General features: G+C 42.9%; 2 protein-coding genes across 3 annotated transcripts in view; one reads left to right on the top strand and one right to left on the bottom strand.

Annotated features, from left to right (window-relative positions):
- LOC309354868 (uncharacterized protein) overlaps positions 1-19,920 on the top strand; it is a 43,554-nt gene that overhangs the window by 5,400 nt on the left and 18,234 nt on the right. Inside the window, exons 7-8 of the mRNA XM_081885132.1 lie at positions 1,481-1,605; positions 9,396-9,490. Coding sequence (XP_081741258.1) covers positions 1,481-1,605; positions 9,396-9,490 — 220 coding nt within the window. The remainder of the gene's footprint in view (positions 1-1,480; positions 1,606-9,395; positions 9,491-19,920) is intronic.
- Positions 8,081-16,995, bottom strand: LOC309355483 (interleukin-13 receptor subunit alpha-1-like). Of its 2 annotated transcripts, none has more exons than XM_081886406.1 (2): positions 16,821-16,995; positions 8,081-10,986 (listed from the first exon to the last, which is right to left on the bottom strand). In XM_081886406.1, exon 2 carries the CDS (start codon positions 10,927-10,929, stop codon positions 9,757-9,759), a length of 1,173 nt encoding a protein of 390 aa, XP_081742532.1. In that variant the 5' UTR covers positions 10,930-10,986; positions 16,821-16,995; the 3' UTR covers positions 8,081-9,756. The 2 variants fall into 2 exon arrangements, with proteins under 2 accessions (XP_081742532.1, XP_081742531.1); XM_081886405.1 differs by lacking the exon at positions 16,821-16,995 and adding an exon at positions 16,002-16,684.

The raw sequence follows: 19,920 nt of genomic DNA, 5'->3' as shown, positions 1-19,920 counted from the left end.
AAAGCCTCTTCAGACCTGTTCTCACAGTGGCCAACCAGATGTTTACTGGAAAGCTCACAAGCAGGACCTGAGTGCAAAAGCAACTCCGCACTACTGATTTCCAGAAATTGTGGCCAGAGTAGTGTGTGGCTTAACCACCTGCAGTGGGGCTGATGTATTGATGACCCTACTTAGCATGAGAGGTCTCTTGATCCCTAGTCTCCTAGTCTTCATATATATATATTTATTATATTTATATCCTGCCTTCCCACAGCAAGCACAAGCTGGTGTCCATAGTTCTCCCCTTTCCCATTCTATCCTCACAACAACCCTGAGAGGTAGGTTAGGCTAAGAGAATGTACTGGCCCAAGGTCATCTAGCGAATCTCAGCGGGGATTTGAACTCGGGTCTCCCAAGTCCTGATCTGGAGTGTGCATCCAATCCAAATCAGGGTCCAGCACCAGTATCCTGCCAGTCCTGTCCTCGATTGCTGCTTCCCTCCTTCCCCACTGCCAAATATGGCATAGACGACAGAAAAAAAGAGTCTGCTTAGAAGAAGTAGTCCAGCCTCGGATGACTATCTCCTATAAGCCATTACTTACATAAAACCCATTTTGGCTTAGGGAAGCACAAAACATACCATACCAATATGATTCAGTTCACATTTAAAGGCAAATCTATCAAATCTGTACTTTCCGAAGCGATACAAGAACCGAAACGCAGCCACCCCTCAAAATTCACACTTCTCTGAATCTTATGACGTACTTCTCCGACTAACCAATGTTTACAAAAATGCATAGATTAGGTAAGAATGAATATATTCCTGAAAAACACACACAAGAGGCATTATATTAGAAGAAACTGCTGATAAAAAAGTGTACAACAGTTAAAACTGCAGACAAAAATGAGTTTATTGGGAGAAATATACACTAAACAGCTGAAGAACTTTCATTACGGTTAAAAAAAAATGCAGAGAACGGGATGTGAAATTGGAAAAATGTGAAAACTGTGAGAATTGAAATGGACAGATCTTTCCATCCTGACTTGGAAAGCATCAAAATCTGTTCAAATAACACTTTAGATGATTTTATAGTGGAGGTGAAGCATGCATGGATTTGATATACAGTCATACCTTGGCTCCCAAACGCCTTGGGAGTCGAACGCTCTGGCTCCTGAACGATCAAAAACCGAAAGTGACTGTTCTGGTTTTCCAACACTTTTTTTGGAAGACGAACGTCTGATGGGGCTTCCGCGGCTTCTGATTGGCTGCAGGAGCTTCCTGCAGCCAATTGGAAACCACACTTTGGTTTTTGAACATTTTGGAAGTTTTGGGTTCTGTTCGACTTCCAAGGCACCACTGTAGTTGTCTCCTCAAAACATCCCCTCATCCCCTCACTCCAGCCCTGGGTGCATGACATAAAAGTGCAAGTATTGTTAGCTTCCAATGCTGTTCACCTACTTTTGATCTCATCCAACAACCCTCTTCCCCTCTCTGCACTAGGGGCTCGAGCAGCGGTGGTTCAGGAGGCGGAGCCTGCAGGCAGTCAGGAGGAGGTGTGACTAGAACTTGCCACACGTACACGGCCTCCACTTCCCAATGCCAGCCTTGCCAGCCTGATGTCAAAGGTAAGTGGGGAACGATGGGGTCTCCTACATTCACCAAGTATTGAAACTTTACAGGTATTCAAGAAGGAACAAACTTTCTTTCACATGTGGTGGTCCTGTAAAAGGGTAAAGGTGTATTGGGAAATAATTTATAATGAATCGAAAAAATGTTTAAAAGCACTTTTCGACAAAAAAACCCCAGAGTCCTTTTGTTGGGGATAATTCAGATGGAAATTCCCAGGTGTCAAAAAAGGTTATTTATGTATGCCGCTACTGAGGCCTGTGTTTTGTTAGCCCCAAAATGGAAAATGAGTGAAGTCCCAACTAAAGAAGAATGGCAACTTAAGTTGATGGAATATGTGCAGCTTGCAGACTTAACATATAGAATAAGAGAACAAGAAGAACATAGGTTTAGAGAAGATTGGAAAATGTTTATTCAATATATGGGGGTGGGGATTGTGTACACCTGAAAACGTTGGCAGCATTGAGACAAATTCAACAGTGCAAATAAATTTTGATGGAAGTAATAATGGAATACTGAATGGTTTAGTTTATATAAAATATGCCAGGATTTATGCTATGCAAAACGAACCATGGAAAGAGAAGAAGGGAAGTCACTGATATTTTAAGGTTGTTTAAATGAATATTCTAAATTGTAAAACAGAAAAGTTAATAAAATTTATATATATAAACTTTACTGGTATTAATCTGTAACTTTCAGTCTGATTAAAAAACCATATGAAAACCATATGAATCCCTTAGGAAAAGTCCTCTGGAGCCTTGGGAAGACTCCTTCCTTTCTGCCAGGCTATCTTCACCATCTCCAGTGTTAAGGAGAAAAAGGCTGCATGCATTAGCTTGAAATATTCTTTCTTTGGTCATAGCTGAAGTTTTTCTCTTTTCCCCCCACTCTCCAGGGTACAGCAGATAAGAACTGGAAAGAGAAGAGCATCTTCTGTAGATGCAGCTATTGCAATTCTATCCTGTAAACTTTCTAAGCTCATATTGACAAGCAAGAGGAATCTCCCCCCCCCCCCCAGCTACTGAACACTATAAATACCAACCACCCACCAGTGGGCTGACCTCCAAGCTCATTATATTACTCACTTCTATAAGCTCCGGGATCTTATTAACCATGGCTAAATGTTAACCAGCATTGTGGGGTTGGTCTTGGGCATTGTGGGACTTCAATAAAACTATGCTTCTGCCTGATGCAAACAAAAACTTTGTGTCTCTGTGTCATCATTTGGAGTTATCTCTGTTGTTTCTTTAGATGCAGACCCCATAATGACAGGCAACAAAAAACCCCACTGAAATTGGTAAATATTAAGCATTACCTGAGCTCCTTAGACATTGGAAGAACTGCCACTAGTTATCTGTTTCATTCCTGCTGAAAGGACAGCAGAGGTGGCATTAAAGCAGGGCTGCTGGATAAATTCGGTTCAACATTCGATTCCAGAATGCATTAACTAGTGTAAAGTGTGCATAAAAATGCATATATTGATGAAAATGGCAGACTACGTGTGTCATATTTGGGGCAATTGCTTCCCAAAAATGTGTGCATTAGTCAAATCCACATACAAAAACCTGTTTACTAGGAGAAATTAATTCTGAAATGATGAGGAATTTTCTTGAAGATTTATTATAATTGCTATTTTTGCTAATTGCTGTGGCAATGTGATGAACTGAATTTAAGATTAAGAAAACGAGAAGCATGGATTTGACAGATTCATGCATCCCAAATAGTTACAGGCCAAGTAGCACCCAGGAACTTGGAGCAGGATCTACTGTCTGTGGTGGCACTGACACTTTGCCTGTACTGGATGGCCGGGCTGATAAGCCACTATTTTAAAATTTCCCACAATGCTCCAGGGTGATGCTACATTGGGGGCGTTTAAAATGGCGACCCACCGCCACCCACTTCTGCCTCCAGGTAAGACTGTCTGCTGACAAAGGAACAAATTCACCAGGGGACAATTTGACAAGGAGCCCCTCACGTTTGGAGCCAAATCTCTTTGGAAGCATAAACCCCGATATCAGACAACACCCCAAGCCACTTAAATGGTATAGATCTCTTTTTTTAAAAAAAATCTATTATATGATATGGCTTACAGCATGGGTAGGCAAACTAAGGCCCGGGGGCTGGATCCGGCCCAATCGCCTTCTAAATCCGGCCAGCGGACGGTCCGGGAATCAGCATGTTTTTACATGAGTAGAATGTGTGCTTTTATTTAAAATGCACCTCTGGGTTATTTGTGGGGCATAGGAATTTGTTCATTCCCCCCCCCCTTCAAAACATAGCCCACAAGGTCTCAGGGACATTGAACTGGCCCCCTGCTGAAAAAGTTTGCTGACCCCTAGTTTAGAAGGTGCAATGCACACACACTAACTCCACTTTTAGCAGATTATTTAGAGAAAGCAGAACTGCAAACACAGAATTAAATCATTAGGATTTTTGTGGTTAAGAGAATGATATGCAAACTGGCTTAGCAAGAAATGCTGGCGAATGTTGATAAGGCTTGCCAAAGCAGCACACTTAATATAATGCTGGTTTGAGAGGACAGGTTTCCAAAGTTGAGAAATATCAGCCGGAATTGGCTGGCTTTTGATCTCGAGCTTCACGATGCAGCATTTGGTACCGACTGACAGGTTCTCTCCTTGGTCAGAGAGACCACTCGAAATAAGGCAAAGGCACGTGAAAAGGAGGAGCAAGTTTGAGGAACAAAGGCAGGATGGAAGCAGAACAAAAGAAAGTCCAATCCTCTCTGACTCCAAAAACATCGAAACTCTTTGAAGGACCACACAGCATCATTTCTAGCCAATCCCCTTCTTTCTTGTGGCAGCCTTTATGAACGAGAACAAAGAAAGATGGAGAGGCGATGAACTTGATGTTGCAAAGGAGCTGAAGGAAGAAAATAATTTAATAAAGTTAATAAAAGCATAAAAAAGTATTTTACCCACATGTCCAAGCCATTTGCTTGATCTTTTTTTTTTATGTCACAAAAATATTAATGATAAATTGTGAGACATGGAATTCTCATATATTTATTGTGCCTGTCCCTGAATATTATACTGTGTAGCTCTTTTCTCATGGGTCCCTGCAAAATATAGTTTCTATTTCCACCCCAGGCCAAATTCCTAGTTTTTAATAAGGTTTCCTAATTATGTTTTTTTCTCTCTCTAAACCATTTAAGGTACCACACGTGTATTATCTCAGCAATCTTTGCAATTATAATTCAAAGTATGCAGGTATGGTTCCCCCATTTTACAGATACGCCAGACCTCACAGAAGTGGATCCATTTCTTCCCTGCCTCTGACTTTGTGTGTTTCTTCTACCTTCATTTATACTCGAAGGCTTCATGCGCAACAAGGGTGGAAGATGTAATCTTCCAGGAAGTTATTTTAATGACACAAGATTCACACGCTGGCACTGACTGGCCATTCTCCATTTCCCCTTTAGAGGGCGCTCTGCTGCCAGCCTCAACAAGGGCGTCTCTTATTTCATTTTTCTAGAGGCTTCAAGCCGTGTTCCAAAACATGTGCTTGCTTTTTAGTGTGTTTTGCTTTGCTAATTAGGGGATTAAGTAATCTTTGGCTGCCTGACAAAAATGTGCTCAATTATAAATATGCCTGAATGTGGGTTTAGCTTATTATTTTCATTCTTTATTTTTCTTTTCTTTTCGTGTTTGTGGGGAGGGAATCCAGTTCAGTATTACAGCACTGCAGGAGGGCATCCGTTATAACCTTTCCACTTAAATGGTTATTTCTATAAAGAGGTGGTTGTAACCTTGGTCATAGGTTGCTGTAAAGACATGCACAACCCTTTCCATTGCTGTTGCTGCTGCTGTTTGTGTTGTTGTTATTTATATAGGAGAGAAGTGGCTAAGCTTTCTTTCATCTGGTTCGCCCTTGCCCAGTCCTCTGGGATGCCAGTGGTGGGTGTGGCCAAAAGGGGTGTGGCCACCAGGGATGAGTGAACCCGTCAAATACATTTTCTATTACTTTCTCATTTTTCCAGTTCTAGTCTCCACATTTCCAAATCATTTTGCAGTTAAGAAGAAGAAAAATCCAATGAGCATTCATTCATTCATTCATTCATTCATTCAGTATATAGCCCTATACCCACAGGTCTCAGGGAGGTTACAACATAAAATCACAATATATAAACACATTTTAGTGTGAATTTCTCCCAGTTTTCACATTTGGACATGCAGTCTGGCCTAATATATTGTATTTACTCAAGTCTAATGCACCATCAAATCTAATGCACACCCTAATTTTCAGAACCTTGAAACAAAAAAAGAGGATTTCCTGGTGAATGTAAATGTGCCATCAAATCTTAATTTCACCTTTATTTTCACAATGTGATTTGGGCAAAAAAAGGTGTGCATTAGATCCGAATAAATACAGTATTTTTTTTTTTTTTGCAAAGCATCTTTCTCTAATACAGTGGTAGCTTGGGTTACAGATGGTTCAGGTTACAGACGCTTCAGGTTACAAACTCCACTAACCCAGAAATAGTACCCTGGGTTAAGAACTTTGCTTCAGGATGAGAACAGAAATTGTGCGGTGGCAGCGCAGTGGCAGCAGTGGGAGGCCCTGTTAGTTAAAGTGGTACCTCAGGTTAAGAACAGTTTCAGGTTAAGAACGGACCTCCAGAACAAATTAAGTTCTTCACCCGAGGTACCACTGTATAATGCATTTTAGTATGCTATTTTCACTCATATTTACTTTATATGCAAGTTCAGCATGGCACATGAAATTTTGTAAACACTATTTGGGACTCAGCTACATTAGTAAAAAAAAACAAACCATCGTTTTGAATGCTTTTAAAATATGCAACAGCAGATGGTTCTGGAGAGCAAACAAAAAAAAAGTTCTTTGTGATTTTCAATGGTGGTTTTTTCCCTTTGTTAAAATGATTTAATTTCAGACTTATTTAAAGCAATTTTTTGGCTCAGACAACTCCATTGCAAAATTCAGGGAAGTTTGAGTTTTGAAAGGAGGCTGTATTTTGGATCATGTATTCTTTCAGAAAGTGCAAATGAAGCAGATTCAGCTTTAAGTGTGAACTAATCTGAACTTCTCCCTCAACTCTATTGATCACCCAACACTCTCCCATACGCACCCACCCACAGAGACAGAGGCCCCCCCACAGCTGATCTGTGCAGATCTGATGAGCAGGAAGTGCAGAATTCGCATCCCCGTCAGGGCACTGTCCTGGGAAAAGGTATTCAACCTCCAACAACCACAGCAGCATATGCTCTTTATTTCTCCCTGCCTCTGTGCTGCCTCCTCCAATGTTTTGGGGGTCCACAAAAAATTACTTGGGGGTAAATATCAGGCCCTCAGATTGGGAGTGAGACGTCCCTGATTTAGGCTTTTGGTTAATATCCAACCAAGATTGCCAGATCAAGATCCTGAGAACATTTTTGTTCCTTAATGAGACACATAAAAGAGAAGAAGCAGTTAGTGGTAAGATTCATAAGGCTGAATTCAGCTAATGAGTTCTGCTAGTAGAAGCTAGTGCAAGGAGTTCCACTAATGCAATGGGGTTTTTCACCCCATCTCCCCCCCCCCGTGAACCCCCGTGTCCCCAAAATTGGCTTGTGCTGGGGAGAACCCCGGAACAGCATGCGAGGATGGAGAGGCAGGATTGTTCCAACGGGCAAGCTGAAATTATTGTGCTGACAGAAGGATTGCCGCAGTGCTATCTTGCAAACTTCCCTTAGTGTCTAGTTCCAGCCAGTTTCCTGCTGTAAAAAATACCCTAGAACCAGAGCCATAGCTAGGTGATCTTGCACCCCTGACAGAACTGTCCAGATTGCGCCCCCTAACCAATGACAAATTAGCTCTTCTTTCCGCCACTCTTCCAACCCTCCCCCCATTCAATTCACTCTCTATTAAAAACCCTTTCTTATGAAGCAATAATCAATATTTTTATTTATAGACATATTTATGGACCTATTTTTTAGCCCATTTTGCAACCCCCCCGCCTGTGCTCATGGCGGGGGCCCACCTCACCACCGTCTAGCTACGGCCCTGCCTAGAACATGCCTTTGGTATCAGGGCTTTGTCATACAGATTATGATCTGCAGAAGGTGCTATCAGCTGAATATAGAGGCAGTGATTAGAGGTGAAACAGAATTAGAAATTCTACTTTGAAAATTCGTAAAGGAGTTCTGTACAATAAAACTGAGCGAACTACGCCAAACAACTGATTAAAAAATACCTGAAGGTAACAGCCTCATGAGTGTCCAACTCAGCATGGAATTTTAAATGTGAACTGGCCTGAGAATCTCACCCGCCTTCCACATATGCATAAATACTAATTGTAGCGAATACTGTACAAATTTCATCCCAGGCATTTTCTTTTAAACTCTTATGTGTTCGGGGACTTTTTTTTTTGCTAGACAGTCTCATCCTAGTTTATAAACTAGGCCCTGATCTACAGAGCATAGCTGAGACTGTAATGTACATAGACCACACCAGGAAGATGGAAAAATCGCTGGTTTTATTTCTTGGTTTGTTTTGACAGAGTTCTCAGTCTGGTTTCCATTTTGATTTTATTCCCGTAATCACAGGCATAGAGCATGCTCATTTCCAACTTTTCTAAAGAATCACTTTTCCCATTTGCCCACTAGGTGGTGTCCACATAAACCTATTGCATATAGAGTTCATTTTTTTTTTTAAAAAATGTATTTTTATTAAAGATTTTCTTGGTTTACAAAAGTATGTGCAATGTCCCTCTCTCTCTCTCTCTCTCTTTCAAGTAACGTTTTTTTACAGATCAGTTTTGTTTGTTGAGACATTAGGAAGAAGAGGGGGAAGGGGGGAGGGGGGAAAGATGGGTGGGGGTGAGGTCGGGTGGCGATGTTTCTATTTTACTTAATATATGTGGGGTTTTGTGTCAGCGTTACTCTTGCCGGTTCTTTGCTATTCATTTGTGTTCCTTTGGTGTTGAGAGAGGTTGGGGTTGGCCTAGGGTGTGGTTGTTCATTTGTGATTGGCTGTGGTGATCTTTGTTTTCATGTGTGAATGTGGTGGGTTGGTGTTTTGAGTCAGGTTAGCCATATTGATTTGTATGCTGTTGGTGGATTATTGTCATTGTCTTGTTGAGCTGTGTATGTGATGAAGGAGAGTCATACCAAGGTGAAGGCGTACTTAAACCATCTGCCTTGAGGGACAGCAGAACACCAGTCCTTTCATTTAAAAGACCAACCCATTGTAACAACCTCAAAATGAGGCTGGTAGAAACAAGATGAAGAACTGCAGCTACCCACTCCAACCACTTGGAGGAGGCAAAGATTAGTTGCCCAAGTTTGCTAATTGACACATTTGTGGACATGAATCACATCGCCCACGCTGACCTGCAACACTTGCTTGCCACCCACGCAACAAGACAGGTGTGCTGTGTTCTCCTGACATCTGGAGGGCTGGAGACATCCCATGAACACCCTGCCAAGCCACCAAGGAGCACTCCTCAATTTCTTTCAATGCACACAACAAGATGTACATAACTATGGTGCGTCTTTCCCCAACTTGGTGCCATCCAGGTATTTCGGACTACAACCCCCATCAGCCCCAACTAGTGTGTGGCTGTTGGGCGGGGATAATGGGAATTGTAGTCCAGCAAGATCAGAAGGACATCAGGATAGGGATGGCTGGTGGAGTGCTCTCCTCTCTATTCTTTCTCTCCTTCTTTCAAGTCGTTCCCTTCCATTACCAGAGGACATGCCCTCGCCCTCAGGCTAACGATTTAGGAGACTATTTTGTTCATTGAACTTATATCCCACCTTTTCTCCTGAAGGAACCCAGGGCAGCAAAATTGTCCACCAGCTGATAGAGATGGTTCATCAGCCAGGAGCATCAGTCACTGTCCCTAAAGATCAGAAAACATTTCAGGCAAGGAGAGTCATCTGCTCTCCTCAGATCCCATAATGTGAAGCATAGGAGCCAACTCTTAAGAGGCCAAGGTCACTTCAGTGCCCCCAATAAAATATTTGAGGGGGCTCCCCCCCCAAAGTTGATGGGCATTCCCATTCAAATGGTGTGTATTCGCCATGTCGTGTGATCGATTGTGCAGGGTGGGGCTTACCTGAGCCCCCACAATATTTTATTCAAGTTGGCTCCCCTAAGAAGGCTGCATGAATACCATCAAATGGATTTGCTCAGCTTAATTTGGGGTCTTCTGGGACAGATTTTACTTTTGAATAGTCTTCGCTTTCCCCATCAAACATTTGTTCCAGAAAGTTTCTAGGCTCAGGAATTGTAGGAAGAATCATCTCTTTAATCCGTTTCCGGTAAATGAGAAAAACGACAGTCAGGACGGCCACACATAACGGAGCGAGAATGTATGCGATATATAATGTGTGGTCTCTCTCATCCCAGTCCACCACCTCGCTCCAATCACTGGTCCAGATTTCCCCACTATTGTAGAACTTGGCTCTCACTCGAAAAGTGTGGTGTGCCTTAGGCTTGAGACTGATTGATATATTAGTATTGTGAGTTTGCTGTATCTCTGATCCAGAGTTATTAATTTCTACTTCATAGTTCATGCCGCTCCATAGGGATGGTTTAGTCCAGTTCAAAAAAACACCTCCATTGTTCTTTGTGATGTTTACAATCGATGGAGTCTTCAGTCTGACTGGAAATCCAACTTCTCCTGACATTTTGCTAAGGATACACACAGGTTGAATGTCCCTGGAATTGCCTTGTAATGAAATGCTAAGTTCTATCCATTCATATTTCAAGTCAAATGCACATCGAAAGGCACCATTTTTCTTTGTGTAATTTGTGCACGGCTGTTCTCTTCCGAGTTCTGGGATCCACAAAGTCAAGCTGTAGTTTGCGTCACGACTTGCATTCTCTCCACGAAGCCATGAGCACTCCAGGGATCTCTCCATATGCCAAACACAGCTGACATTAACCGCTCCTGTACCTGGAACACCGTTTTGTGGAAGAGAGATATTAAGCCACTCTCCTTTCTGGCTCTGTTCTTGCTGACATTCTGTTCTGACTCTGAAAACAACTTCTTTACCCAGAGGTACCTGCACTGTCCGGGAGTGGTTTCTATGAATACGCTCCTCGACCCAAACTCCACCGGTCCTTATAGCACTCCGATACTTCACATCGCAGGCCCCTTCCATTCTTACAGGAGTCCACACCACATCCAACTGGCAGCGTGTTTCATTGAGGGTATAACTCACGTTTGATGGGCGAGGAAGAGTCAGCGTGGCTCCTTTGACAGCCCCAATGAGGGTGACAAGAAACAGCACCAGTGTCCCCCTGAAGTTTCCCTGCCCCATCTCATCTTCTGATCTCGACCGAGGGCTGGTTTTCATAGGAAGGACTGCTGGCAGGGCTTCCGTTCATTGACACGTCAGCTGCGGTTTGCTCACCTGAGAGACACAGACAGGGAAGACAGGAAATCATATATAACAATGTGTATTTGTTGAAATATACATTTTTTAAAAAACCAGAAGCATTTTTACTTGGTATTATAGGTCCGGACATTAATAGGCAAGATGTTAAATTGTTTTTATATGCAACAACTGCGGCAATTGTTAGCCCAGAAATGGAAACAAGAAGAAATTCCGACGAAAGAAGAATGGCAGATGAAATTAATGGACTATGCAGAATTGGACAAAATGACAGGAAGGATTCGAAACCTGTGGGACCAGAGATTTACGGAAGATTGGAAGAAGTATATGAATTATTTGAAGAGCAACTGTAATCAACAAATTACGCTAGTAGGACTACAAGAAGTTTTGTAAGGGGAAATATACGAAGTGTTACTAAGTAGAAAAAGATAGAGATATTGGTTATGAGTTTGAAATGTAAAAGGGAAGATAAGAAATGCATACTGAGAGATTAGATTGGAAAATTTTCATACAGGATTGATGGAAGTCAAACATTTGAATAAGATGTGAAAGTATGTTTAATTACTGCTGAAAATGAGAAACCAGAGGCCTTTCTTCTGGGCATTGTCGACCAGAAGGTGTTAAAGAAAGATAGAACATTTTTCATGTATGCAACAACAGCAGCAAGGATACTACTCGCTAAGAACTGGAAAACTCAAGATCTACCCACACTGGAAGAATGGCAGATGCAACTGATGGACTATATGCAATTGGCGGAGATGACTGGCAGAATCCGAGACCTGGGAGAAGAAAGGATTGAAGAAGATTGGAAGAAATTCAAGATTTATCTACAAAAACATTGTGATTTAGTGGAATGTTAAGAAGGATGCTTGGTTATAAATAATTGGCCATCACTAAAATAGATCAGAATTTGATGATAAGAGAGATTAAGAGAAACAAAATTTATAGGAGAATTTTTTTTTATTGTATTTAAATAAGTGGTTATAAATTTGGAAATAAGATGATAATTTGCTTGACAAAAATTCATTAATGATGCAAATGGGAGCGGGAGACGTGAGGAAGTCTAAGGATGTTATGAAATTTTGTAAAAACAAAGCAACACTGTTTATTATTATTGTATTTCTTTTCTAAAAACTCCAATAAATATCTATTAAAAAAAATAATAATAATTACTGCTGAAAATGATATGTTAAAAAAACTAATACAATATATATATATATATATATATATATATGCTTTCATAGATTTTCACGGGTACAGGAATGCAGGTTTTGGTGTCCTCGGGTGTCTTCCCGTGTAAAAGTTGGGGTGTCTAGGCGACGTTTCGACGAGGTCTCACTCGTCATCTTCAGGCTGGTGCTTTCGGCTTCTTGTTACTGGAACAGAGCAAGATCTCAGTGTTTGAGTTCCTATAAATACTGTTGAGGGGGTGTGGTGTATAGCCTCCAATGTTCTGGGCAGAGAGGAAGTTCCCAGGCTAGTGTGCCTTTTCTTCTTTTGTTCCTTAATTACTTGAGGGATATCTTGAGTGATTTCTTGAGTGATATCCTGAGTACCACTTAGGTGGGTCATTAGGTGTGGATTAGTTGCTAAAGTCTTTGTGTCTTGACCTCTTGAACTTTGTGAAGAGTTTTTCTGAGAAGATGGCTGTACTGCACTTAGTTGTGCTCTGGCTTGGCTTCGTGTATAGGGGCGAGCCACAGCTAACCACAGCTCGCCCCTATACACGAAGCCAAGCCAGAGCACAACTAAGTGCAGTACAGCCATCTTCTCAGAAAAACTCTTCACAAAGTTCAAGAGGTCAAGACACAAAGACTTTAGCAACTAATCCACACCTAATGACCCACCTAAGTGGTACTCAGGATATCACTCAAGAAATCACTCAAGATATCCCTCAAGTAATTAAGGAACAAAAGAAGAAAAGGCACACTAGCCTGGGAACTTCCTCTCTGCCCAGAACATTGGAGGCTATACACCACACCCCCTCAACAGTATTTATAGGAACTCAAACACTGAGATCTTGCTCTGTTCCAGTAACAAGAAGCCGAAAGCACCAGCCTGAAGATGACGAGTGAGACCTCGTCGAAACGTCGCCTAGACACCCCAACTTTTACACGGGAAGACACCCGAGGACACCAAAACCTGCATATATATATATATATATATATATATATATATATATATATATATATGAAATCATATATAACAGTTTGATGGAAGTCATTACTTTCAAAGCCATTTCCTGGGAAGTGACTTCAGCTGAATCAAACCATACATTATACGTACTTGGCTTCACTTATCCCAGCTTTCAACTGCAGTGATGGGAGATGGCACTTTGGGTGTTGGCTGGCTGCGTGGGTGAAAGACTGACGTCATGGTTTGTGTTGAGCAATGAGGCGGAAGGGGACAAAACCTCTGTGAAAGTTGCTAAATCTTGCTGCAATAACACAGCCATCTAAATGAGCATCAGTCAAAATCACGAAGGGAGGCATATTGAGAAGGTGGTGCATGAGAGATATTCAACACGCCACAACAAACGAGGCCAATGGGTGCTGCTGGGTTTATTGACAGACATGAGGAGCTATTGATATGGTGTGGTCCAATAGAGAATCAGCAGGCAAAACTCAAGATGTTCTAGGCTGGGAAAAACGAATACATTTGAGATATCAGGTGTGCCTCTTGCAAACTCAACAATTTGGACAAATATCCCTTCTGTCCAATAGCTGGGCCTGTCTGCTGATACCGCCACATAAGGCGGCCCTCCAGACTGGTGTTTTATTGTGAGTGTATTCTGTAAGATGTTATTGACACAATAATAGCTCATTAGTGGGGGATTCATTCTGCAATGTGTCTCCAATGCTAACACATTATTAGGGTCTGGTGGAGCTGTAGCACAACAAGAGCAGGACAAAAATAAACCAGAATATTTGTGGTTTAAAGGGTTATGGGGTGTTAGCAAGAAACTACATGCTATGTACTACTAGAAATGAAGCTGTGTGACCACCCACAACACTTTTACAGGTGCAAACAGTATTAAAAGTGGGATCACATATGACAGCTCCAATAGTGTCATGAACACAAATCAGCATGAATGTGCAATAAAAAGGATGTCTGGAGGAGCCCAAGGATTCTCGTACACGTTATATAGCAGATGCAAATGTTAAACACACACACATTATAAAATGTAACATGGATGCACAAATTTCAGGCTTGCCAGATCTACTCCATCTTTTGCTAAAATGCCAGCTATACCAACCAGCCAAATGCAAAATACAGGCAGCTGGAATTATAGAACAGGATGCCTTTGATCATATCCTGAGCCTAGGAATTCGCTTTCACTTCCAGAATTGAACTAAGTTCACAGTCCTTTCCGACACAGAAGTCCACTCCTGGTTACAAGCCCCCCCCCCCCCCCATTTTGGCAGCCTAAGAACAAGTCATTTTGTCATTGCAATGGTTCAGCAATTGAGAGACAGAAACCTTACTGGTTTTCTGCAATACCAATAAGGCATCTTCCAGTATCTCTTTGATTGATACACACCAACTTGTATGTAGCACAAAAAAATGTAGTTTTTCTCCATCCAGTATGCTCCATCCAGTATGATACTAGATCCTGCTGCCCACAGGGGTGTGTGTGTGCTTTTGAAAAAAACCTTTTTCTCCCTGCAAATGCCCCAGAAGAAGGATGTGGAGGATGTGATATTGATATATGCCCACATCATTGAGCAGTTGTGGATACATTCACCTGTTTTTAAATGGACAGGCTGTGGGGCAATACAGAAGCAATCTGCAATCAGCTTTTATTTCCAGAATGCAATGAGCTTCCGAAGACACACTTTTCGCGGGCAAAAAATATGCAATAGATCTAGACAGTGTGTGGACTATGTCTGTGTGTGGGGGGAGACAAGTGCCCAGTCTCCATTGGTTCTAGAATAAAAATAAAAATAAAATGTGTGTACAAAGAGTAGATCCTGATTTGCCACCTCTGCTCTAGAGAAAGATTCTATCCCTGTATGCACACTGAAATTATTAAGACTATTGAAGAGCATCTTTTTAATAATGGCAGAATATCAAAAGGAGAAAGGACACTAAGCTCAAATATCAAGGAATACAGTGGTACCTCGGGTGAAGAACTTAATTCGTTCTGGAGGTCCATTCTTAACCTGAAACTGTTCTTAACTTGAGGTACCACTTTAGCTAATGGGGCCTCTCGCTGTCACCGCACGATTTCTGTTCTCATCCTGAAGGAAAGTTTTTAACCCGAGGTACTATTTCTGGGTTAGCAGAGTCTGTAACCTGAAGCATCTGTAAACCAAGGTACCACTGTATTACCTATAACAGGTCCACAGTTCTCCTCTGACGGAGGCACAAAGCATCAAGAAACCTTTCTGTTTGAGCAGGTATTGGGTGACAGACAGCAGCTGCTTGACGCTGTGTTTTTGCATACCACCCTCAGCAACACATTTTTACATATCTTATGAGGCAAACTGCACATGTTGCTGAAGAACAGTGATAAGATCTCCCCATTTGTTTACTTTTTACTTCAAAACAGCTCTGCGCATATGCACAGCTGCAGCCCTGGGAGAATATGTGCTTTAACTCTTCCCCCACCTTGCCATTTCCCTGATTTGAAAATAGCCTGCCTCCTGGTTGCCCCATGGCAGGGAAATGTAGGCTTGTGCAATTCCCTCATCCTATCACTGTCATCTTGATTAACTGCATGGTTTAAAAATAAATAAATAAATCAGGAAAACAACATGGTGAAAAGCGAAACACCCCTCTCTCCAGATCCAGTTTGGTGTTCCTTTCATCTGCTTAACATTAAAAGGAGATGCGGATCAGATCACTAATCTCCACCACCGCAAGTGGTTTGACCTCGCTTCACCAGGACAGAGTGAGCTAGAGCTCACCTAATGCATCAAAAACACATTGCAGGAATTTCCAGTCTGTTTACACTCACACCATACTTTTAAATCACTCTTACACCATTTTAACAGTCATACTAAGAACTGTAGTTTGTCAGAGGTGCTCACCTCACTGAGCTACAGTTCCCAGGATTCTCCATGAAGAGCTCAGGGCAACGTAAATTCTGTGTAGATTGTTTCATTATGACATTTAATCACTAGGCTTGGTTTCATCTGGCTGGAGTCGGGGGTTTCCTGTGGTTATTCTGTTCTCAAGATAAAAATTATTGTCTCACTTCCTGACTGGTGGGTCCTCTAAGCTTTCCATGCCAAACTGGGTAGTTTTCAACCACTTTATCCTCACCTCTGTCCTGTGAATTCGAAGCACAGTGAACTTCATGACCCACAGAGGACTTGAATACAACTCTTCCTGATTCAAACTGAAAGCTGAGCTAGTCAGTCCTTGTAAGCAAGGGTGTGTGGGTGTGTTTAGGTCATTGTGGCACCTGAAGTGAATTTGAAAATTGCGCTCCAAGGATTGTAGTTTGTTAAGGGTCCTACACACAGACGGAAGAGTCAAGCTTATTTCTTATAGCAAACAACTGTTGATGGCATCTGCCTGTCTTGGGAGACAGTGAAGGAGTGCATCTTTGGAGGTTAGCATCGAAGAGTTACAGTGCCTACTACTGTGGGACCAGGCAACAGGCTCCCCATATCCCAACCCATATAAATAAGAGACCAATAAGCCTGGTTTGGGGTCAAAACAAGCCACAACTTTATCGAATACAGATGAAAGAGGTTTGGCTTGGGCATGGAGCAATCTACCGTATTTTTCCATGTATAACACCACCCCTGTGTATAAGGCCCCAAATTAAGGAAATGGGCAGTGATTGCTCAGAGTTGTTAAGCTTTTTTGGGGGGGGGGATTGCAGCCAATCGCTCACCCACTTGATTGCCACTGCCAATCGCATGCTTCGCCAAAGCCGTCAATTGCCCGCCCAATTGCTGCAGCAGCAGCTAATCATCAGCAGACCTTGACTCAGCCACCAATCAACTGCCCAATCACCACTGACAATCTCCTGCTTGCGGCTGCCACCAATCACCCGTCCCTCCTCTGCACTATTTGTGTATTAGACGACCCACAATTTTAAATTATTATTATTATTTTTAAAAAATCATCTTATACATGGGGAAATATGGTAAATATTTCTGGCCCACCTGCTGGAAGTGACGCGTGGTCAATCCAGGTGGGGGTTCCTAAGGTGACCATCCAATAGGGTGACCCCTGCAGGGACCACCATCTGCTGGAGTGCTTTCAGCCCTGGCTCCACCTGGGCATGCGGACATGGCCACTCCCCCCAGATCTCTTTAATGGGATACCCCAGCATACAACCTCCCCTCTATCCAAAACAAAGGATTGCCCCAGTGCCCAACCAGTTGTGACGATTGCTATGAGATAGGCAAAACCACCACGTCAGTGCCAATTAGCCAGGTGGGCAAATTCCTACCAGGCCCCTTAAAGGATGGCGACCACCATAGCCACAACAACATCATTGACTATTAGCTTAAACCAAGGGTAGGTGGGTGGGGAAAACTGGCAAGGGAAGGAGCAGGTAGTGTGGGCTGCTTAAATGGGCAAGGGGCGGATCTGAGGGAAGCCCAACATTGGCTATGTCGGCTTCGCCCTGTCACAGCCCAAGTCCCAGCCTGCACCTCCATTGGCCAAAGCAGGGTGCAGGCTAGGATCTGATTCCTGATAGGCGGCGGGGGCTTCTGCTGCCCCCTGCCTATCAGGAAGAGCATGGCAGGTCCAGTTCTAACACTGGAGCCCCAGGGAAGCCTCTGCCATCCCGCAATGCTGCCGCACCAAGAGGGGTGAGCGGACTTGCATAAACTCCATTGCTGTTGCATATGGGACTTCTCTCACTCAATATACAGTTGAAAACAAAATACAGTTCAGGAAGGGGAAAGGAAGGAGTGTTGGCTGCCCTCCAACTTAGTTTTCTGTATTTTGCACAGCAGTGGCAGCAAAAACAAAACAAGACAAAACCCAGAAAACTAAGGCTTTTTGTTTTTTGTTTTTGCAGGGGAGGGAAAGCAGCCAGCATCACCAGGGAGCTGTGAACGCTCAACATCTGGGAGAGAAGCACACGTTGCACTTAAAAGCAGATCAACTGAAACGCAGGAGGTTTATTTACAATGGGGGGAAGGAATCAAGAGCAGGAGAGTAGAGGGAAGCAGAAGACTTACTTGTCAGCCCCACACACGAGAATGGAAGACTTTGCTTGCTGGTTTCTCCTTGCCGTAAGGAGTGGAGTCGGGGAGGGGAAACCAGGAAGCAATGTTGGAGAGGAAGGCCTGCCTATTGCTGGAATTCTTAGTAAAAGGGAAGTGCATGCAAGACTTTGCTTGCTCATCTCTCTCCATGCCAGGCAGGGGAAGCACAGCTGGAGGAAAAGCTTCAGGGGCTCAGGCCACAGCAGCTGTGGGGGCATGGAGGCGGCAATCGTTTCATCTTACTTCCTGGGTGGGGGGGGGGGCTGGTTCTGCTTTTAAGACCCGGTTATACTAAGGCTGGCAGCAGCAGCAGCAGATTTACATATGGGCTGAGCATAAATGAGATATGTGTTGGGGGGGGGGCTTGGCTTCTTGCCATTTTCTTTTCTTAAGAAAACAGGCAGAGTTTTCTGTCAGAACCCAGTTGCGCAGTAATGCGATGCATGTGTCTATGACTGTGTAACAGTCACACAAGTGCTAGCTTACTGTTGAGTAAAGTTTGTGGAAGCTTTAAAGCTCCTCAGAACTAAATGGTAAAGTCAGCTATGAAGCAACGCAAGGGCTCCGATCGCTGCTTATCATTATAGCACACATTCTGAGGGCAAGTGAGGACTCATTGACATGTCGCTGTGAATCGCAGTAATACTTAATTTTGACTTTTTGCGAAAATTAAAACGAGTAAGCGCTATGAAAGCGGCGCTAGGAAAAGTAAACAACAACAAGAAGAAGAACGGAAGGAAATACCCAAAACATATAAAGCCAACAGGCAGAATCAGCCATACACAACCCCTCAGATACAGAACATTTGTGTTTACAAACAGAAGGAAATCAAGTAGATCTGTGTTTCCCAAACTCGGGTCGCCAGCTGGTTTTGGGCTACAACTCCCACCATCTCTAGCTGACAAGACCAGCAGTCAGGGATGGTGGGAATTGTGGGGGTTTTTTTTGTGTGTGTGTAAATATTTTTATTGAGGTTTTTCGCCAAATTTTAACATATTCAGAAAAATTAGATTACATTTTACATTTTCAGTTTTAACCCCCCCCCCCAATGACTCTCCCCAACTTCCCTTTCTGGTTTAGAGTATATTATTTCTGTTCTGCATATAATTTTTCGTACCTTCTATTCTAAAATAAATTCATTTCCTAATCAGTTCTTAACCTCTTAGTCCCTATTTGTAAAAACAAAAAAATTCCTTCCAGTAGCACCTTAAAGACCAACTAAGTTAGTTCTTGGTATGAGCATTCGTGTGCATGCACACTTCTTCAGATACCTATTTGTATTTACTGTTTGTATTTGTTCATTGTAAGCATATTACAGAAATCCTGCAAGTGAGTTCATTTCAATGTATTGCTTCTGTATATATATCTTAAAAGGGACGCGGGTGGCGCTGTGGGTTAAAGCCTCAGCACCTAGGGCTTGCCGATCGAAAGGTCAGTGGTTCGAATCCCCGCGGCGGGGTGCGCTCCCATTGCTCGGTCCCAGCGCCTGCCAACCTAGCAGTTCGAAAGCACCCCCAGGTGCAAGTAGATAAATAGGGACCGCTTACTGGCGGGAAGGTAAACGGCGTTTCCGTGTGCTGCGCTGGCTCACCAAATGCAGCTTTGTCACGCTGGCCACGTGACCCGGAAGTGTCTCCAGACAGCGCTGGCCCCTGGCCTCTTAAGTGAGATGGGCGCACAACCCCAGAGTCTGTCAAGACTGGCCCGTATGGGCAGGGGTACCTTTACCTTTACCTTTATATATCTTAAAAGGTTTCCAATCCTTTTTAAA

The sequence above is a fragment of the Podarcis melisellensis genome, assembly GCF_964234715.1.
Source record: "Podarcis melisellensis genome assembly, chromosome: 13".
Lineage (NCBI taxonomy): Eukaryota > Metazoa > Chordata > Lepidosauria > Squamata > Lacertidae > Podarcis > Podarcis melisellensis.
This window is presented reverse-complemented; position numbering and strand designations above follow the sequence as displayed.

What these genes read in the sequence shown, in the direction of transcription:
- LOC309355483 (XM_081886406.1), bottom strand. Translation starts at nt 10,929, where the DNA reads ATGAAAACCAGCCCTCGGTCGAGATCAGAAGATGAGATGGGGCAGGGA.